General features: G+C 44.4%; 1 protein-coding gene and 1 long non-coding RNA gene across 5 annotated transcripts in view; both read right to left on the bottom strand.

Annotated features, from left to right (window-relative positions):
- LMO4 (LIM domain only 4) overlaps nucleotides 1-6,159 on the bottom strand; it is a 17,536-nt gene extending 11,377 nt beyond the window's left edge. The window contains exons 1-2 of one of the 3 annotated variants that reach the window (XM_072834382.1): nucleotides 5,421-6,159; nucleotides 2,320-2,558 (exon numbers count right to left, since the gene is read on the bottom strand). In XM_072834382.1, coding sequence (XP_072690483.1) covers nucleotides 2,320-2,555 — 236 coding nt within the window. In that variant the 5' untranslated portion in view covers nucleotides 2,556-2,558; nucleotides 5,421-6,159. Of the gene's footprint in view, nucleotides 1-2,319; nucleotides 2,559-2,777; nucleotides 2,926-3,271; nucleotides 3,958-5,420 lie in introns of those variants that run through there. The other 2 variants (XM_072834384.1, XM_072834383.1) reach the window with 2 other exon arrangements.
- A 1,741-nt stretch (nucleotides 6,160-7,900) lies between these two features.
- On the bottom strand, nucleotides 7,901-20,887 carry LOC140637549 (uncharacterized). Of its 2 annotated transcripts, XR_012034638.1 has the most exons (5): nucleotides 20,737-20,887; nucleotides 14,645-14,773; nucleotides 13,844-14,039; nucleotides 9,532-9,603; nucleotides 7,901-8,249 (listed from the first exon to the last, which is right to left on the bottom strand). It is a non-coding gene; the product is annotated as an uncharacterized lncRNA (long non-coding RNA). The 2 variants fall into 2 exon arrangements; XR_012034639.1 differs by lacking the exon at nucleotides 9,532-9,603.
- Nucleotides 20,888-22,352: the final 1,465 nt, after the last annotated feature.

Here is a 22,352-nt window from a genome sequence, read left to right as displayed (position 1 = left end):
GCCAAAGGATCCCCTTCACCTGGCGTCTGGCAAGCGGATTACTCCGCTCCTCAGTGGCCATCCTTGCCTTGCAGAATTCAAAGCTCCTCCAACAAGTGGGGGGGGGGGGGGCAGGGGGAAAAGGAGCGCGCGCGCCTCGCCCCCCTCCCACCCCTCTGGCATCTCCAGGGGCAGAAAGGAGGGAACACTGAAGGAAGACCAGAGATTCCTCGGCCTGGGGAGGGGGGGGGGGCAGCAGAGTGGGAGGCCGTGGTCACTCTGGTACTGAGCTAGACCTCCTCTCTCCCGGGAGAGATCTAAGGTTCTCAGGATAGCATCTGGTTCAAGAGCGAGCCTGGCTCCGGTTTTCAAAATCAGAGGAGAAAAGAAAGTGAGACTACGGACCCAATTAATTAAGGCGCGGGGCTGGGCACACATCCTCCATTGCTCCATTAAGCCAGCTGAAAACACCAAATGGGCATTTATATTTGATCCCAAGAAGAGGGGCAAGGCGATTCCCAGAAAGCCACTTGCCTCAACTTGTCTTGAGGGAATGCAAGTGGACCCATCTTCTTTTTAATTAGTGGTAATCAGAGGCGAAGGCTTTGGAGAGGAGGTGAATCTGTACCATTCACCGCATCGGAGCAACACTGTCCATTTTTGCACTTTAAGCTACCCTGCCTTCTTACCAGTTTTGCTCTCTATTTAATTACAATACTGTCAAAGCTCATGGCATTGCTTGGAAGGAGGACCAGAAAGCATTACACCCAATGCTCCTGCTGAATTTCCAACATTTACTTCTAAAAGAACACTTAGTGAAATTAATGCTGCCATCTTAATTTAAAAATAAAAGCCCTCTCCCTTCCTATATTTCTTTTACTTGGCTGATTGAGGATGCCAGCGGAGTGGACATAGGTTGCATTATCGGAATAAGCAAATGTCATTTTACTCCATCGTTTCAGATTAATGGTATTACTGGGGTAAACATACACGTACTCAGCTCTGAACTGTACTGGGATCTTTTGCACTTTTAGATGCAGAATTGAGGGAATCACAATGGAGCTAAACTTTGTACGAAATATCTCCTCCATTGATTCACCCCCATTGAAGAGAGCAAGCAACATTTTCTGTTAATATCTATAAAGAAAACGGACAGAAATTTAGGACAGAAATTTAACCAGAATGCAATTCTTCGTAAAAGTGAGCGGTTCTCTAGTATCAGCGGTTCTCTAGTATCAATGGTGTGCGTGTGGGTTTTTTGTTGTTTTTTTTTTTTTTTTTAATTACTGGATGTTGAAACAGAACACCTCCTAGAAGCATTCATGTGCATCAGTCTATCAAACCATTTACTCAAATTAAATGTGTAATCCTTCAAATGCCTCCTTTCAAATTAATGAGTTTAAGTAGCTTGAGTTCACCTGAAAAGATCCTATAGGCACCTGACCTCCTGAATTCTTTCCATTAATTGCACTGAAACTTGTTGGAAAAGACTGCTTACACGGGCATATGAATGTTCCTATACATTGCTTTAAAATGCAAAATTAGTATAATTCTATAGCCTCTTTTCCTAAATCTCCTTTGGGGAATCAAGGGTAGTGATACAAACAACAACAACAACCATACCCCAAAATCTGAACATTCCTCGACTGAAAAACCTGCAAATTCTACATCGCATGCAAACCACACACTAACATTGAGCACTACCAGCCTCCAACTAACATATACAAAGAAAAACACGACCATTAAGGTTGTTTTGTTTCGTTGGGGGTGGGGGTGGGTGGGAGGGAGTTTACTATAAGAAGAATTACAAGTTTTTAGACTGATGGGCAATCAGCATTTTTCACAAGAAGCACAAAGAATGAGTCACAGTTTTCCACTCAAAAAAGTTTAAAAGTGCTTATGTAAATATAATTAGCCATCACCATAGGCAAATCATTTCTAACTATACTTATTTGTAAGTCAATCTTTTGTCTCTGAGTTTCTCCGTAGGTCCCTACCTTCCTTTAAGGTAGCAGCCTAACAGTTTTTAGCTGAGGGTCCAGCTGGGGAGGACCACTTAAAATTTTGGTCCGGGGAGTGCCCACCCCTTGCACACCTAATGGCCCAGTCCCACCAGATGAACAGAGCTGGTACTCAGGATGGCTTTTGCCGTTCATTTATTAAAACTGGAATGATTAACACATGCCTCCTGAACCCCTTAGGTCGGCCCAACTAGGCTTTTGAGGTGAAGGTTACAACGCATTCTCATAGGTACCCTGTTCCTCTCCTTAGAGCCCTCGGTAGCCTTTGGCCTTGCCATTGCTCTGCTCGCCCATCTCAAGGGGAGCAGCCAAGTCTTACCTAATGTAGTCATTTCTGCAAAGGATCATGCCGCTCTTGGTGTAACAGGACGTGCCGATGTCGCCCAGCTGCGCCTGGCAGCAGGAGCACTTGAGGCACCGGCTGTGCCAGTAGCTGTCCATGGCATAGAGCAGAAAGCGGTCCGCGATCTTGCCTCCGCAGCCTGCACACCGCTTCCAGGAGAGGGAGCCGGCCGTCACGGGGGGCGGCTGTGAGCTGCTGCCCGGATTCACCATGGTCTGCAGAGGGCGGGAAGGGGACAGGGAGAGGAAGGGGGGGGAAAAAAACAGGGGCGATGCAAAAGTTAGTAGGAATCGCCGCGCGCGCGAGCGAAGCCGTGCCCCCCCCTTGTCCCCCCCCCGCCCCGGAGCCGCTGGAAGGAAGCCGCAGGGCATCAGCGCGGAGGGCGAGGGGGAGAGGGACGGAGGGAGGGTAGCCGGCAGCAGCCGCCTGTTTACTTTTCTCAAGCTTTGTTCTGGGGCCACGAGCTCCTCTCAACTTTCCAGCGCTCGCCGCCGCTGACAATTCCAGCTCGGGGACTGTCAAAACTCCGCGAGCGAGGCTCGGCGGCGCGCTCCACCCCTCGCGGCGCCTCCCCCCGCCCCCGCCCCCGCCCCCGCCGCCCGCCTCCAGCAAATGAGGGTCAAACCCACCCACCGCCGCGCCCGGCCCCTCCCCGGCCCCCGCCGAGCCCCGAGCGCCAGCCGAGGGGAGCGGGGAGGCGGCCCCCGCCCGAGCCACGTTCCCTCCCGAGCTCTGCCCTGGGAAGTGCAGCTGCAGTTCACAAGTTGGAAGGAGTTCGGTTTTCTGGAAGGGAGGGAGGGAGGGACCGGCGGAGGGGAGAGGGAGAGGGAGAGGGAGAGCGAGGTGGTGGGAGGGGAGGCAGGGGACGCGAGGGAGGGGGTGCGGTGTGTAAAGTTGCGAAACTGGTTTTTCGTATTTTAAACAGCACCTTTCACATGCCATTGTGGTGACCGCCATCTCCCATTATTGTTCCAAATCTCATTTCATTTTGAAGATCAATGAGTGTTTTCTCTGGGTTTTCAGGACACAGGCAAGAATAATAGATCATTGAACTTTAGGATGCCTGTTAACTTCCTATACAAACACTCTCCACTTTGGTCTCACTAATCTGCCCTTGATCAGCAATTTAAATGCTAAAGCTTTGTTCCTCCAAAGGGGGGGGAGTGTGTGTGTGTGTGGGGGGGGCGACGTTACAGATAATATGCGAGAAGGCACGATTAAGGGATGCACAAGTTATATTCGAGCCAGTCCTGCTGTCACCAAAAACTGCTTTTAAAAAAATTCCCCATTCTTTCTAATGAATGTCACGAGAAGCAACTGGGGTATAATATAGGAATCAATTTATAAAGCTTAGCCTAAACCGATTAATTTGTTGCCTCCAATCCTGAGTCCAATAAAGTCCTAGTGTTCCTCCAGTCACTTATTCTATAAAAAGATCAAGTTATTTACTGCCAATTAAGCAGCCTGTTTTGTCTTTGTCCTCTGTAAGCCGAGAGTGGAGGCTCCCCCCGAGGCTCCCGGCTATCTGCTCAAGACATTCAGCTGATACCTCAGAAGGGAGAGGGCGAACTTTGCCTGTCCCCGGCCCAACTTGGCTGCTGCAAAAAAAAAAAAAAAAACAACCAGGGGAAGGGAACGAAACAAGGACTCGGGTTCCTTAAATAGGCCGATTTTAAACACATTTCCTCCGAAAGAGTCCCGGAACGTGTGTCCAGTGACCGCACAATAAACCAGAATAAGAACTGCACCAATTAAGCTGTAACAAAACCCTGAGACTTTGGAAACAGGACCACTCTAAAACCCATTAGCATTGCATTTATCCGAATGCATCATACCTTTATGTAAATTGATTTATCTGATGCATTTACTCGAGGAATTGCTTTTTGTTACAATTTCAGCCCTAACCCAAATGAATCTGCATTTCCTGCCCGAGGTCTTTAAACTGTTTCCCCCAACGTTTTAATCGCTCCGAATTCCTTTTTAAAAGGGGAGAGGGAGGGAGGAGATTCCAAGCTCTTCCCCGCCCCCATCTTTGGTGAGAGGTAAATATATATGTATATTTTTTTCGAAAAGGAAACATTACACTGAGAAAAGCATCCAGTAACCCCATTAGCTAAAGCTCTTAAGGACAAGCAATACCTTAATGCTGATTAAATCTAAAAGAGATGAATCAAGAGGACTGACCAGAAACTGACTCCCCTGATAACTAAGGACGGGCCCTCATCAAGTTTCATTTAGAGTTGGAAAAAAAAAAAAAAAAAAAAAGAAAGCTTTTAAGTTAAATAGGCTTATACTCTAGTAATTACATAGCCAAGCAATTTAGGTCCTGGGATAGTCAGTGAAATAGAAAGCAGAACTGGCAGCTAGAGGCAAAATCTGCCCCCCTTTAACAACGTCTCTGGTGTTTTTTAATGGAGACCAGGGGAGGGACAAACGTAGCGCTGGCAATTTGTAGTACAAAAATGGATGCTTAATTCATGTCTTGATTTTAATTAGGTGATTCACCGGATTTCTCCTGGATTGGAACAAAAGACTTATAAGCCAAGAGGAATTTTTGAAAAGAACCAGCAATACTGAATCCTGCTCACTTAGATCCTTTCTGCCACTGTTTCAAAAATAGTGTTTACTGGGGGGCTGGGGGGGGGGGGTCGTGACTATTTCCCCCACACTACTTCTCATACTTAAACCCTCATTTAAGCACCTCCGGCCTTTCCCTTAGGAACTGAAAATACCCCCCCACCACCACACACACACACACACACACACACACACACACGCACACACGCGCACACACCCCTCCCCACCCTCCCAGGTCCCCAGCAGCCCCGTCTCCAAGAAGAACCCTTTTGTAAGCAGGAACCGCTACAAAGCTGGCGGCCCGGGGCCGGCTGCCCTCCGTGCTAGCTCGCAGGCCGGCCTCGGTAGTTTCAGACTCGCGCATTATCCAAGCCGACGTATTGTTTACTTGCAATTTGGGACGGTCAAGGGAAGGAAGCCAAAGAAAACAGCCCTGGCCCACATCGGCCCCCTCCTCCCTCTGCCCCCCCTCGCCCGCGGCTCCCCAGCCGTCCCCTTACCTGCTTTTCCCCTATATTGCAATACTGCGAGAGGCGGCGGCGGCGAAAAGCGAGCGAAGCCGCTCGGCTTCCAAGGAAGGGGCGCCTTGGCTGGCGGAGCTGGAGGGAGGGGGGATGTTCTCGCAGAAGCAGGAAAGGGGAGGAGGGGGCTAAGGGCTGCTTTTTTTTTTTTTTTTTTTTTTTTTTTTTAAACGCGTCGCCCTGAGGCTGAGTCGGGGGGCCCCGCCGTAAGCGGCAGGCGGCCGGGAGCTGGAGTGTCAGGCTGAGTCCTCCGCGTCGTCCTCCGCCTCCGCCTCCGGCTCCGGCTCCGCGCGAGCAGCTGCAGGAGCCCGCGGCCCGCGCGGCGCGGCTTCAGGCGCGGCGCAGCGGCAGCAACTGCTGCAATCGCTGCTGCAAGTTTGGCAATGTGGCTTCACTTTGTATATGCCCCCGCCCCCGCCCGCGCGCCTCCCGCTCCTCCTCCTCCTCCTCCTCCTCCGCCTTCCTCCCTCCCGCGCGCCCGCCCGCCCGCTCGCTCGCCCGCTCGCTCGCTCGGGGCCGGCGGCGGGCGCTCGGCCGCGCTTCCTGCCCCTCCAGCCGGGGAGCGGCCGCGGGCACCAGAGCCCCGGAGCGGCGGCGGCCGGCGCGGAGGCCGGGAGCCGGGGAGCTGCGGCCGGCCGGGCCCGGCGCGCTGGAGCCTGCGCCGCTGCCCGGGCTGCTGCTCCTGCTGCGGCGGCCGCCCGGCTCGGAGGAGGCGGCGGCGGCGGCGGCGCTGGCCTCTAGCCGGCTCGCTCGCTCCCTGCGCGGCGCTTACACATGTGTTACTGACAGAGCCGAATCCCAACTACTCCCCGGCTCTGCCGCCGACGTCAGCGACCCTCAGCCACTGGGCGGCCGGGTTGTTCAGGCGGAATAATAAAACCTGCCAATCCGGGGCAGGACAAAGGGAGGACTGGAACGAGACTCCGCGGGCGGGGGAGCGGGGGAGGCGGCGGGCGGAGACGGCCCGGCCGGGGGCAGGTGGGCGGCCGAGCCCCGGGGACCCTCGCGGGACCCCCGGCGGGACCCCAACCCCCTCCCGCGGGGGGCAGGATGGAGCGGCCGGGGGCGCCGCTCCTGCCCGCGCCGGCGATCGCGGGGACCCGCACCCGCGCGCCCCTCGGGGACCCCCCCCCGCGCGCCCGCGCGAGCCCCGCAGGAAACTTCTCGTCTTGCTCAAAAATGGGTCCCCTCCTGTTGGGGAGGAAGAGTCTCCCCGAAACCTCCGGGCGGGGGGCTTCGCTCGCACGCAGAAGAGGTTTTGTTTTTCTGCCTTTAATTCGCGGGCGTTGGAGACGGATGAGCCCTTAGTGGGAAGTTGAGCGAGCGAGGAGGTGGGGACCGAGTCCGCAGGTCTTGCAGGACTTGGCCGCCCGGCCCCGGTCCCCCGCGTGGGCCCGAGCGCCGGCCGAGAGCCCCGTGGGCGTCTCGTAGGGGATCGTCCGAAGTCGGAGCTGAAGAGCTCACAGCCCGGACTTTGGGGGTCCAGGGGAACTTCAGGGAGGAGGGCTCGGCCTCCATCCACCCCTGCTGTGCAGGAGGAGAGGCCCGATTCCTCAAGCCCCCCGTCCCCCCCCCCCTCCCCCCCCAGACAGCAACAAGGAATGGCAACATTCACCATCCCACAGCCTCTGGGGAGGAAGAAAGGTCACGTCTAGTATAAATTTAACTGTTGAGGAATGCTTTTAGGGTGCTGCTAGCCTGAGAGTCTTTTTCCAGGGCCCCGAGCTCAGCCTAGATGCTTGAGTACCTAGTCATTCAACTTTATCTGCTCTGCCAAATAGGTTTAATAAATCTCTGATCTGAGGCTAATATTAGGTCTGATTATTATTAGTAAGTTCCAGAGAGATTTTTCTGGTGGAAATTATCATGAAAGTGCAAAGCCCTTCTGCTAAGTATCATTAAGTTAAAACCAGCCTTGTGGGACGAGTTTTCATATTGTATTACATACAGTACTGCTGGATTGAGGTAAGGGACCTGCAGAAGAGTCTGGCTTAGACAATGTAGTTGTTAAACATCTATGGTTTTAGTGTCTGTTGGGGGGATTTCTGTCCTTCAAACCATCAAAATTAAGGCTGCAAAAGAAACAGTCATCATTGCCTGGAACATCAAGCAGAGGACATTTTAAACACCAATTAGAATAGTCATTTCTTTATATTCCTTGCACCTCAAAATTAAACGGCTTACTTTCATTGATTGGTGTTTAAAATTGCATTTTTATGATCAAGTCGCTTTGTGCACCTTATGAGAAACATTTACCGCCCCCCCCCCCCCAAAATGACTTAAAGTATAATAGTAATTAAAATGCCCAGTACGGAAAACAGCTGCAGATGGGTATGATGAAAAGAAGGCCACCTTAAAAAGATGTAATGTTCCTTGAAGGTTAGTAAAGAAAACTCAATTAAACCAAATGAGGGAAGGAACCCCGTAAACAAATAATGCACACATTTTAATTCCCTGGTTCAGTTTCAATTTGTTAATAATTTATAATAATCAAAACGAGATGACACAAGATCTTAGTGGGCTACAATTAAGTCATGATTTGTCCTGTGCAAGTAAATTTCCTGCTGTGGCCCTTCATTTTCTCATCTACGAATGGAGGAATGGAGCCAAACGGTCTGTTACGTGTCCTTTTTCTCCAAAATGATTTTCTTAACCGGAACACACAATACATAGGTTTGTAATGAACCGCGGTACTTTGGGCCTTTTCTGAAGTATGGACAGTGAAATGAAATCTTTATTTTAAGATGAGATGCTAGAAATTGAGTCAGCCATCGGCTATCGCTGAGTGATTGATTATCCAAAGCATCCCTGTAGTTTTGGGGAAGGAAGGAAGGAAGAAGAAAAGCATGAATAGAACTTTGACTACAGATCTGTGGGCAAGAAGGGGCCTAGGAGGGGGTTTTAGGGTTTTGGCTCGAGTTGTGTGGAGAGTGAGGGCTTTACACGCGTCCCCGTAGATTGGAGTGGGTGGGAGTGTGTTACCAGAGGCCTTTATTTGCTGTCGTTGTGGTTATAGAAATACAAAAGCGATAATGGCTAACAGTCTCTCTTCTGAGGGCTGGGAAGTAAATACGTTCACTGTAATCAAGATTCAGGTGTACTTTAACCACAGCGCCACCTCTGGGTGGTCTTCGTTTCTGCACGCTCTGCGTTTGGCAGGGCTCTGTCCTCTGAGGCGCCAGACCTGTGGTCTGAAAGTGCCTGCTTAAGTGAGGTGGCCTTGTCAACCCTTTATTGCCACTGATGCTAAACCCACAGGGACTGGGTAAACACACACAAGTTCGCTATGGATAAGGGAATGCTGTACTCGGGCAAAACGGTGTGCAAAGTAATAAGCCTGGTACAGAGTAGAATTGCCTACATGCAAAATGATCACAGTCTATTGTGCCCAGTGGTTCAAGGAACCTCTGCTGCCATCATATATGCCTCATTTAGCCTCCTCACCTACAGTGAGAGATAAGAATACGGTGTTTTGGGAGGAGGGGGGACGCCTGGGTGACTCAGTGGTTGAGTGGCTGTTTTTGGCTCAGGTCGGGATCCCCGGGGCCTGGGATCGAGTCCTGCATCCTGCTTCCAGCAGGGAGCCTGCTTCTCCCTCTGCCTATGTCTCTGCCTCTCTCTCTCTGTGTGTCTCTCATGAATAAATAAATCAAATCTTTTATTTAAAAAAAAATAATACAGTGTTTTGGAAAAGAAAGAGAAACTCAAAATGTTTCTTACTTGAATCCTAATTAAATATAGGAACCATACTGATCCTAGATCAAGCCCTCATTCCTCCGACTCACCCCAGCATGATTTGTCCATACCTTCCCTTCTTCTCATTTATGTCCGTAATCAAAGTCATCTTTCCCTCCTCCCAGTGACAGTTCTCTAAGAACCTCCCGTGGACAACCAAAAGTTCCACACACACCCATGTTCAGCCTTCCATGCCTAGGGGACAGCCAGACTATTTGATGCTGATGTGGCAACCTCCCTGACAAAGGGGCCCCAAGTGTTTCTCAAGAAAAAATATTTTAACCTTTTAAAGTCAGTGCAACACTGTTTTTGAAGGCAGCCTTCTTAGGAATAAATTTTTTAAAATTCTGCCTACCTTTATTGCCGCCATCACAGAGATCCCTTGAGATCAAAAGGTTCGGCCAATGTGAATCTGAAAAGGTTGATTCTAGGACAACAATTCCCAAAGGTAAAAGGTGTGGAAAGAAGAGGGAACGGTAGTTACTGACAGATGTAACGGGAAAATCCAAGGAGGAAGAATGGTAGTTGAGCTCCCTGCCAGTGTTTTATGATGGTGGTGGTGGTGGTGGCTCGGGGGTGGGGAGGCGCTGCACGGTAAGTAGAGGCAGAGACTTCTGTCGTCTTTAAGCATAAAGCTTTATGGAGAACTCAACTTATCTAAAAGACTATATTTCAAAGAACCGGAGCTTGGCCTTAAATACTGATAATAATACTTTAGATTTACTAACTGCCTTTTGTTTATATTTCTCAAAATTTCTTGTAAATATCTCACCAGATGTTTCATGTGATAAAGGAATTGGTAGTGGCCATATTAGAACATTTTCTTTCTCTCTTTCTTTCTTTCTTTCTTTCTTTTTTCTTTCTTTCTTTCTTTCTTTCTTTCTTTCTTTCTTTCTTTCTTTCTTTCTTTTTTCTTTCTTTCTTTCTTTCTTTCTTTCTTTCTTTCTTTCTTTCTTTCTTTCTTTCCTTCCTTTCTTTCTTTCTTCTTTCTTTCTTTCTTCTTTCTAAAGCAGTCCTAATATCTACATTTAGTAAATGTCCCACCAAATTATGTTAATCAGTATTTTGAAAGTTCTAGCCTAACCTCTTTCTTGGGAGGGTGATGTCAAAGCATATTGAAGAAGTTGATTTGATCACAATGAAATAATTAAAAGATCATGAGGAAAATGAAACGGCATTGATATTGCTGTGATTAGAAATATAATTTAAGATGTAGATTTTGTTTTTAATTATTCTGCTTGATTAGGACATTTGAAACTCCTGGAGATGATGGGAAAGGTGAAAAAAGATGATGGGAAAGAAGAAAATAACATCTGTGATACATGATTTTGCCTGATGTAGCAAGGGCACTTTTCTTAGGGTGGCAAGAAATTACTCACTTTCTTCATATGTATTTATTAGGGTAGGAACAGGACCTTAAAAATCTCCCAAATCTGCCCCAGAACTATGGCAAATCTTGATATATGAAAATATTCCATAGTGTTGATATCACAGAAAAATTATTTGGCTTACACTACGTACTTTTAGGACTGAGTTCTGTCAACAGTATTCAAGCACAAACGTTCTGCATACATCACTGACGATAAATTATCAGACGGTATATGTGAGTATATTGTATGTTCAGTAGGGTCTTATGAATGGTCTAGCAGGTTGACAGGCTATGCTTATTAAGGTCGAATTAAATCTTATCACAGGTATATTTAATTTTGTAATAGTTACAAAAGAGGGCATGTAGATGACTGGGCCATTTGTATATATGTGAGGTAGTTATTAGTAAGAATATATATTAAAATTATAAATCCAGTAGAAAATAGCAATTTCATTCAACATTAATTACTGTTCCTCTCCAAGACGATGGAAATGAGCATTTATTGATAGAGAAACTAAAGTATTAAAATAGAATTCATTCCCCCTTATGTTCCCGCTAACTGTTCTTGGTACTTTTAACTCAGAAGTTTCAAGTGCCCCAAACCACCGCTTCTTTAGTGTCACTTTTAATTACAGTATTGATATACTTAAGCTTTTTCTCTATGTATATTTGTAATAAAATGTAATGTTTTAAAGTATAATTCTGGGCTGTGTTTGCTCACAAAAAAAAAAAAAAAAAAAGTTGATGAAAACATGATAATGTTTATTCATCTAATTGTAATGAATGACCCTGGTGGAATTAGGCGAGTTCAATCCATAGCTGTCCATAGACTTGAAAAACACATATTTCTACTCTACACAGTGCCATAAATTTTTTAGAATAAAAAGAACAACCAATATGGATTTTTTTAAATAATAAAATTGGATAACTCAATTGACTAAAATGTGTTCCCTCCATGCAGAGGTACACATTATAACGTCATCATTTATATTTCTCAACATAAATCAAATTTCATAATAAAATTGTTTTTGATGAATCACCACTTCTTTTCTGGATTCAAAACATTCTGACAGAGAAAGCAAATTTGTCGATTTCTCTGTATGATAAGAAATCACTGAAAATATATTTAAGACCTTTAGTCTAAGATGATCATTTTCAGAGGAAAGTTTCCTTGAAAAGGAAAATATTCAAATGAAGTCATTTTAAAATTTGGGAAAACATTTCAAGAATAAAATAGACTCTCTTCCCAGCATTTTTTTCAGAGCCATCTGTTGTGCTCTCTGACAATAAGGGCAAGAGAAGTCATTACAGAACAATACTCTGGAAACAATTTGCTTCAAAGAAAGAATGAAAACTTAAACAACACTACCTTTCTACATGTTTGTTCTAATTAGAGGGTTAAAGCATCCAAGCATTGTACCCAGATGCCTCTCTCTGTCCCGTTTTTATTGCTTTTCTCCACTGAGATAACATTTAACACTGCATTGAAATTCCTACTTACTGCTGTGTCCAGTAGTAAATCCTGGCACATTATTAGAATATCTGCCTGTTATCAGCTCAGTCAGGGAATGAATTATTGACTATAACTCATTGCTGGGAAGACTACGTATGACACTCCAGTGAAGTTTTGATAATTTCTAGAAGTCGTGGTAATTTATGGAAGGGGGTTTTGATTGATCTCTCACCACCTATTTTGCACCTATCAGTAAATAGGACACATATTGATGGCCTACTTGAACTACATTAACAATATAGGGAATTCACAATTTAAGCATTTCTCTTTTTTTCCAGTACAATTTCTATTAAGACGGTAACTCGGTTTCTATTAATTTTCTTATGCGAGGTTTACCCATGGGAGTGGGGGATCACAGATTCAGACTATTGGATGCATAGTATCACTATTCGAATAATTATTTAGATCTATTCCTCATTTGCAGTTGTACGCAGCCTCTGCCTTTTGGAAAGAAAGCCCTGAGACCACTGGAACCGATAAGGTTGGAACAAAACGGATACTGTGAGATTTTAAAGAATGTCTGCAAGTGTGAGGATATAGCTGATAGAATAAAGGAGAATTTTGAAAATTAACAGAGATTGAGCAAGTTACTTATTATTTGAAAAAATGCTCGTAATATATTTGATAGAAAACTTACAGATACCATTTAGTAGGATACAATGGTCACTTTAAAGTCCATTTGTCGAACATTAAGTAGTAATCACTAACAATCACAACTTTCTTTTAATTTAGGTTTGTTTTCCTCCTGTCTCATTTTTGCTGCATTCTCCAAATTCCAATTATTTCTCAGAACAAACTCTACTAGACAAATGGTTCCTTTATTTCTTTACTGAGCTTTCATCATTGTGATTTCATTATTGTTTTATTTACTACAACAATTGCTTCCTGGAAAAATAACCAGTATTTTCAAGTCCTCAATATATACCATACAATAGAGCAAAAAATATAAGTAATAATTCAAAGTTTAATGGTTATTTCCTAGATGACATTTAAAGCATGTCTAGATTTCTAGAAATTTCAACTTATACCCAAATAGTATTTAGTAATCTGATACAAAAATAATGGTGTCTCTCTTGCCAGTGCTATCAAGATTGGGGGTGGGTAATTTGACTGAATACTTGGCTTAAAGAAAATAATTCTTTCTTCATTTTATCTTAATTTAGTAGCTTCTAGCAGTCATCTAAACAATCTTAAAATTAAAAGATAATGTTAATGGGAGAGACTGTTGTCATAGGATAATGGTTTCCTGCTGCTAGATTAATGCAGTGGCAATAATACTGGAGCATTTATTGAAAATAAAGGGGAAGACAAAGCCAGGAGATTTATTTTTAAAGCAGGTGTCATGGATCCTATGACACTGTTGTGTTGTAATTACTTTGTTTCAATTTTGCCAAATTGCTGATGGAGATGATCCCTTTTCCTGATAGATGTGGGGTGGCAGCATGACATTGGCTGGTATCTCCATGACTGGAGAGTGCATCCTTCCTAACTGGAGGAACAGATTTGTCATGATTCTTCCAATCAGAAGGCACCTTCTAAAGCGTGTGCCACTTAAAGAAACAAACACCAAAATGCACAAATAAATGTGTCCTTTATCCCCCAAAAGGCAAGCATCTACCTAACACTGTTACCAATCAATCTAGAAACCTTAATGAACATCCCCCCCCCCCGCCCCCAAGTGACAGTCCCAAATACATCACTCTCCAGCAAGCCCCAGGAATGTCCTATAGGACAAAAGCTGTATGTCTGGGTTTTAGCCACTGTGCTCAACTGTCTGGGACTTACCTTCTTTGAATGTGTATGATAATTTTGGGCCAAGTAATAGACTTCTTCCAAGTGGAATCCTCCCAGGAATGCTGTGGTAGTTGGAACTGTAAGATGGCCTCTCAGATTCCCATCCCCTGGTGTGTACACCCTATATAATCCGTTCTTGAGTGTGAACGGACCTGACTTAATCAGTTGAGTCCTTTTGAAAGAAGGCCTAGAAGTCAGAGATGGGAAAAGTCAGGCAGATTCAAGGCTGCGGAAGATGTTCTCCCATTGGCCTGGAAGGAGCAAGCTGTCATATGTGGGAGCAAACACATGGCAAGAATGTGAGGGTAGCCTCTAGAGGCGGAGAGCAGCCCCCATGAAGAGGTGGCAAGGAGATAAAGACCTTAGACCTGGAGCTGCAAGGACGTTCATTCTGCCAACAACCAGTGAGCTCAGAAGGGGACCTTGAGCCTCAGAGGAGATGGCAGTCCCGGCTGACACCTTGCTTTCAGCCTGGCGAGATCCTGAATGGAGAACCCAGCTATGCCACACTGGAGCTTCTAGCCCGCAGACACTCTGAGACAATAAACGGGTATTGTTGAAAGCCATTTATAGACATTTGTTTTGCAGCAATAGAAAACTAATGACGATGCTGCGAGAAAAAGCCAAAGAAGATATTGTGTTGCCACCCTTTCCCTCTACCGTGAATTATTCTATTTGCTCCTTTTTATCCAATATCCCACCTCCACCCCTCACGGAGCCTAGAGCAGAAAGCTGGAATAGCCTCACTATGATTAGGGTGTTTATAAATTGTTGTATGTTGAACGGTGGTACCTGCTTTAAAGAAAAAGGAAGCAGGGATAAGGAGTAGCGGGGGCCCAGCTGGAATGAGGTCTGGTGGTGGGTTACATTTCCATGTCAGTGAGTTGGGGGAGGTCTCGATGAGAAGGTTCATGTCCAGACCTAGAGGAAGTAAAGAAGCCATGCATCAGACGGAGAGTTCCAAGTAGAGGCATCTGCAGTGCGAATGCCCTGAGAGACGTGCCATGTACAGTTTAGGAGTTGGAGGTAGACCAGGTGGCCTGGCTGTATGGTAGGAGATGACATGAGAGTTCAGACCGGGGTGGGGAGAGGGGACTTGGGCTTTCACCTGGGTTGAGAAGGGATGCTATTTGAGGGTTCTGGCAGAAAAGGGATTAACTCTGATTGACATTTTAGAAACCTCCCTCTGGCTTTGGTGTTGAGAGCAAAGCACACAGCAGGAAGGCCCAAGTGGTGAGACACCAGGCAGGAGGTTCCTGCAGTCCTCAAGCAAGGGGTGCTGGTGGCTCGAAGCACAGTGCTACCAGACGAGAGGTGAGAAGTGGCTGGATCTTAGGTATAATTTGAGTATCTGTGGCAGATAGTTCCATGGTTTCTATTTCAAATTTTCAGTTGATCAGTCCCTGTGCCTTTGACAGTTCTTTTGGGGTTTTCATGTGTCATGACAGCTGTTAGTTCCCTTCTGCTCCTGAGAAGTTGGGCAGGGCACCCCCCCCCCCCCATACACACCACATTCCACCCACATGTGATTCCCCTTCCCACATGCTGGGTCTATGTCAGAAATAACCGCAATATTGTTTTTCATTTGGCTCTTTCCATTTGAACTCAAAAAGGAGAAATAACACATACTGAACTCCTCTGTGTGTGCCAGACCCCAGGCGAGGCTCTTTGCATATAGCAAATCATTTAATCATATTAACAGCCTGATACAATAGGTCTAATTGCCTCCATTTTAAAATTGAAGGAAAACAAATCATAAGAGTTAAGGGATCGGTCAGGATCAGTGTCAAAGCTGAGGTTCGAAACTTGGAATTCTGCAAAGCTTTACAGGTTGAAGAAACCGTCCATAGTCCACTCCCATCTGCTAACAAATCAGTGTATGGGTTTTGTTTAATAGATTTGGCAACTTTAGTTTCTAAATCCATGGTTCTTTCTCCACCGTCGATGATTTTGTCCCCCAGTGGACATTTGGCAATGTCCTTGAGACAATGTCACAACTGGGGGGCAGGGAGCACAGAAAATCGCTCCTGGCTTAAGTGAGTGGAAGCCAGGGATGCTACTAAACATCATACAAAGCATAGGAAAGTCCCCTAACAACAAAGAATTATTCTACCCAAAATGTCAGTAGTGCTGAGCTTGAAAAACCCTATTCTAAACCATGGGTAGATGATTGGACTGTCATAGTAGAAGTAACATCAGTTGTGTAATTTTTATGAATAAGCTTCTCATTAAGATGTTCTAAAAATGAGGAAGGTTCTAGTCAGAACAACTTCAGCGCGTTGTTTGGGGTAAAATTCACAGTGATCCAAAAAAAAAAAAAAATTTCACAGTGATCCAAGGAAGCTTTTCTTGTATGTCCTATCGCACAATGCTCAATGCATATAAGTTTTCAAGCTTATATAAAAAAGAAAATGTTAGAAACCTGGAATAGAAAGTTTAGTGGCTCCAAAGTACAAAAGCTAAACTGCAAAAATTAAAATTAATAAGTGTCCAAGTAAATGTCTACAAAGGTAACTGATTAACCTGGCACTTGCAGTATAATTCAATACCTACATGGACACACTCAAATTGTATTTATTGTGGGATGTTTTTGATGTGATTTTGCTGCATACACTAAGCTCTATAGAAGTCTGATCATAGCTCTGCAGTCATCATATGAGAGAATGACATCAGGAAACAGGACAAAACTATACCTGAATGAAGTAAGGTTCTGAATCATGCCAAGATCTGAAAACAAACACATTTCAGGCAGCAGAAATAGCAGACGCAAAGGCTCTGGAGTGGGAATAATCTTAGCATGGTGGATGTAAGCTGGTGTTGCTAGAATGGAATAACTGGGACAGAATATAGAATGGTAATGCTAGAAAGACAGAGTCATTAGGTTTTAATGTGAACACAATGGAAAGCTCTTAGAGAGTGCTAAGCTATGAAGTCCTAATCAGATTTATTTTATTTTTTAAAATTAAGTGGCCCTTCGGGAAGAATTGATATAAGGACTGTATGGCAAAAATTGCTACAAGCTTACCCCAGGATCCATTCCCTCCTAGAAATAGAACCCCAATTCAATCTGTGGTTATTGCCACTTGGAATAGACACTGCATTTCCCAAACTTCCTTTGCAGCTCCATGGAGCATGTTTGGAAGGAGCTGTGACCAATAAGTAATATATAAGGGGAAGTGTAAACAGGACTTCTAGGGAAGTACTTACAGAGAGCTGATTTAGGTGGAAAGGACTCATTATTTACCTGTTAGATCTCCTCCTTCCTTGGACCTCAACTATGGACCAAACGTCTAATATTTCACTGTGAGATGACTTTGAGGATGAAAATGGTGTCCCAGGATGAAGCCTGAACTGAGATTACAGAATAGGAAGATAGAAGCCCTGGTAAAATGTGGGTCCCTGGTGACACTATGAAGCTGCCAAAACAATGCTGGAATAGTTACCACCAAACTGATGTGAGAGAGAAATGAACTCATCTTTAGAGCACTGTTAATTTTTTAAAACATAGAGTTGGAATCAATTCCAACTGACACAGGAGGCAAAAGTGCAAGTGAAAGAATAGCAAAGAAATTATTGCAGTGAAAGATGAAAAGTGGTGATAGTAGAAGTGATTAGAAGTGGAAGATTCCAGATATATTTTGGAGGTAGTGTAAAGAGCATACACCAGTTGAAAGACTGTGTCAGGGGCTAAGAGAGAAAATGCAATCAAGGATTATCTCTATTTTTTTGGCATGGGCTAGAATGGTAGTTATCCTTTCCTGAAGTGGAGAAGACTGGAAAAGAAGCAGGATTATGGAATATAAATCAAGATTCTATTTTGGACTAAAACATAGTAAAGTTGAGATCCCTATTTAACATCATGTGGTAAAGCTGAGAAATCAGATATAATCTTTTTAAGTATTTTATTTATTTATTTAGAGAGGGAGAGAAAGAGAGAGAGAATGAGTGGGGGGAGTGGCAGAGGGAGAAGCCAACTCCCTGCTTAACAGGAAGCCTACCAGGGGGCTCAATCCCGGGACTCTGAGATCATGACCTGAGCTGAAGGCAGATGCTTAACTGACTGAGCCACCCAGGTGCACCCAGTTAGATATAGATATATGTCTTAAGCTCAGGAAGAGGTCTGAGGAGCAGAAATTAATTAATAAATTCTCAATATATGGAAGATATTAAAGCCGTGAATAAAACCATATAGAGTAAGTTTCAATAGAAAAAGTGCCAATGATTGAGCCCTAGGGTGCCCCAACTTTAGAGATAATGAGAAGGAAGAGCTCGTCTAGGATCTATAAACAAGAAGGCAATAAAGCAGTATAAAAACCAGGGGCCATGTGAAGAAAATGTTCTAAAGGCAAAAACTCATCAAGTCTTTAAATGTTGCTAAGAGACTAAGATGATGACTGAAAATAGATCATTGATTTGGCAACGATGGTTTGATGGGGGAAGAGAAGTGCCCAGTGAACTTCATTTCCCTTTATGTCTCATTGGTTAAATGAGGTCATATGCTCAGCCCTAAACCAATAATGATTAAATCCCTGGGCTTCAATGGATTCCCTAGAATCAATGAATCTCTGCTTTTAAAAAACCAGGAATTCATAAGTAGAAAGCAGAGGTGGAGGTACCTGGTGGCTAACTCAATTAAGTGTCTGACTCTTGATTTTGGCTTAGGTCATGCTCTCAGGGTTGTGAGGTTGAGCCCTGCCTCGGGCTCCATGCTTGGTGTGGAGCCTGCTTAAGATTCTCGCTCTCCCTCCCTCTGCCCCCCACCCCCCTACCCCCCTGTCGGAAAGAAAAGGAAAGAAAGAAAGAAGGAAAGAAAGAAAGAAAGAAAGAAAGAAAGAAAGAAAGAAAGAAAGAAAGAAAGAAAGAAAGAAAGAAAGAAAGAAGGAAGGAAGGAAGGAAGGAAGGAAGGAAGGAAGGAAGGAAGGAAGGAAGGAAAGAAAGAAGGAAGAAGAAAGAAAGAAAGAAAGAAAGAAAGAAAGAAAGAAAGAAAGAAAGAAAGAAAGAAAGAAAGAAAGAAAAAGAAAGAGACGGAGGGAGGGAGGGAGGGAGGAAAGTGTGGGCAGGAAATGGCTACTGGTTGGGTAATAAAAGTATCTGCCATAATACTTTTTATTTTTACAAAAAATTCCAAACCTCATCACACATAGAGCTGGTACTACATTTGAATGGGTAGTAAAGTGATCTGGTGCTCTTTTTGCTGTTGCTATTGATCCTGTGCTGAAACCGATCGTCAGGCATTTGTATACTTTTAATTGCAAAATAACCACCCCAATCTTCGAAAAGTTAAATATGCCAGAGACTACTAAAACTAAATAAAGATACTATGAAGTGAAAAAGAAATCAACTGCATGGATTTTTTTTTTCCCTCCAAAATACTAGAGTCACCTGTTTGTCAACCTGGGAAGAGTTACAGAAAGTTTGGTCACACACATAAAAGCTAAAGTTACTACCAAACAAATTTTAAGGAAAATGTTAGAGATTTTTAAAAAGTGTGCCCAAAAGAATTCTTCACAGGAACCTTAAAGTCCCTCAGCTTCTGCTTCTCCATTCTCATATGAAAACCCTCTCACGTGCCTTTATAAAGTTCCTTAATACCCACCATTTGCTTCGACGTGGATGGAACTGGAGGGTATTATGCTGAATGAAATAAGTCAATCGGAGAAGGACAAACATTATATGGTCTCATTCATTTGGGGAATATAAAAAATAGTGAAAGGGAATAAAGGGGAAAGGAGAAAAAAATGAGTGGGAAATATCAGAAAGGGAGACAGAACATGAGAGACTCCTAACTCTGGGAAACAAACTTAGGGGTGGTAGAAAGGGAGGTGGGCGGGGGGGTGGGGGTGACTGGGTGATGGGCACTGAGGGGGGCACTTGATGGGATGAGCACTGGGTGTTATTCTATATGTTAGCAAATTGAACACCAATAAAAATAAATTTATAAAAAAAATAATAAAGTTCCTTAATCATTCCATCGTCATTTGTCTATAAGACCAGTGTGAATTGTGGGAACTAGCCCTCTTAATTCCTCTCATTCAGCGCCATATATGGCAACTGTGTTTGTGAAAGGAGTGCTTGGTGTTGGGAAGCAGGGAGTGCTGCCTTACTCACAGAAATTGTGATTCTGTGGGATTAAGCCTGGCTTCATCGTCATAATAATAATAATAATAATAAACTAGACATATAATACCTCGACCTTAGTAGTGCTACTTTGCCTGTCTTAAGAAAATCTGAGGACACCAAGAACTGCTGGAGAAAACCAATAAGGAAATAAAGACTGAGTGTCCACCATGTATGAGCCAAGCATGTCACAGAGTACATAGCACTGAGTAGCTCCTCAGTAAATAACTCAATGAACACAAGAGACTGCAAAGCATAAGGAGTGTCTTGCCCCTGGGACACTTATAATCTAGTCTGAGAAGAAAGAGTTAACAGATAAGAAACATCTCAAGGCGAGGAGAGAATTTGGGTGTGCCATTTGTTTCGGCTGGAAAGCAGAGACAAAGGAGAGACTTCCCCATGGCAGTGGGTAAAGTGAAAATCGATCAAATTCCAAAGTGAGAAGAGATACCAGGGATCCTCTGGGCCCTCTCCCACACTCCACGGTGAAGTCAGTGAGGTTCACAGAAGTCTCAGATCCAGCAGACACCACCCAGCAAGTTAGTAGCAGAGCCTACCCTGGTGTCCAGGTTACCTTCCCCACTGCATCACCTGGCTGTCGACAACCCCTTGCAATGCCAGGACATGCTCCCCTGTATTGAAGAATAATTTGTCGGGAAAGCAAGTATGAAAGCCACACAGACCACGCCTCACACTCAACTTTGTCTTCTGGATTCATGCTTTCATTCACCCTTCACTTTTGACTGGAGGTCATTAAGAATGGTTACCTTGGAATAATAACCTCCTTAAGTGCGTGACAGGCGCTGTTGTTTACCCTGCCAATAAATCATTCACCGCCACCCCCTTTCTCCTCTCCCTACTGAAATTTTCCGTTTTGTTCAGGTATCCAGGTGCCAAGCACTTTACAGGAATCTGAGGCCCTCCACAGCCTTTGGAGATGAATTGTGATTGGTCCGAGCCTGAGATAATCCTTGCCAGTGATTGGATTGGCTGAAGAGTGGGCACGTAGCCTAGTTCTGGCCAATAAGACAGGAGGGGAGATTAGTGGGGGTTATTTCCAGGAAAGCTTTCCTTGCTCTTTAAAGAGTTGTGGAAGAAATAGCTGCATCTCTTTTGCCTTTAGATATCATCTTGTGGGGATGAGAAGCCTACACTTGCCTCAGCTGTCTAGGGACCATGAAGGGAGTCACATACACTGAGGCAATGGGAGTGAAGAGGTATCAAGAAGCTGTATTTTGAATGATGGTGGGTGCTTGCATTGATCAAACCGGTGACTTCTGATCTCTAACTTCTAGTTATGTGATAAAAAAAAAAAAAAATACCCCTGTTGTTCTAGCCACCTTTAACTGGGCTTTCTGATCGTTGAGATCAAAAGCACCCTAATTATCATAGGATATCATATAGAGTAAGAACCCATCTTCAGAATATCCAATAATCCTGAAGAGGTTTCTTTTGTTTTCTAAAAACAACAACAAAGAGGGCTGTCTTTAGAATGATGTTTCCACAACTAAGCCTTTGCAGTTGCAGGGTCTCCCCAGTGGCATGATTCCAATATCCACCAACTCCTAACACGCTTATTTCCAAAATGTCTATTATTTTTAACGTGGGATCTTGGCCTGAGCCAAACCTTGTTTATACCATCAGGACTTAACTATGCCTCGTGACTGTTAGGTTTCTCCTGTTTCTTACTGCCTGTTTCAAAAGGTTGGGGATACTTAGAAGAAAAAAAAATTAGACATTGGAAGGGGCAGTTAATTCTCAGTCTTATGGCTAGGAATATCTATTTCCCGCCAGATGGATGAGATTTCAGAGTTTGCTAAAGTCATGATGTATACATTTGAAATTTATAAAACATTTCCTTTGTTTTATCTGTTTGAATGAGGGCGGTAATGATATTCCTTCACTGTATATAGTTATTAAGAGTCCTTTGCTTATGTTAAGGGAGCTTATGGAAGGGTTCAGCCAAACACAAAACCACTTACTAGGACAAATAGAGCTTTTAAAAGAATACTACACTCTCATGAAGAAACTAGTTTCTGATTGGCTAGAGTTGCAATTTCGCTTTTATCAGTAATTAAGGGCAAGCCACGGAGCAAACTCGTTAGTTGACACCAATTACAATTGGTAGACGAACTAATGAGTCCAAGAAAAAAAAAAAGTTATTTATTTCTAAACTTTTGAAGCATAATTGTTGTGTAAATCGGATAGCGCGCAAATCTCTTCCATACGTGTAGGTTGGTAATTGAGAAATAAAATGGTTACCAAATGGACTCTTTGTCCAGTTTTGTTCTGCAGTCGATCTCTCTCGGGACTCTTTAAAGTGTAAGGAAAAGGTGATGTCAACAGCAACGTACTCTGGGCAAACGGAGCCAGGATTAATTAA

This window comes from Canis lupus, chromosome 8 (assembly GCF_048164855.1).
Source record: "Canis lupus baileyi chromosome 8, mCanLup2.hap1, whole genome shotgun sequence".
Classification (NCBI taxonomy): Eukaryota; Metazoa; Chordata; class Mammalia; order Carnivora; family Canidae; genus Canis; species Canis lupus.
Note: the sequence above shows the minus strand (reverse complement) of the source record. Positions and strands in the feature narration are given on the sequence as shown.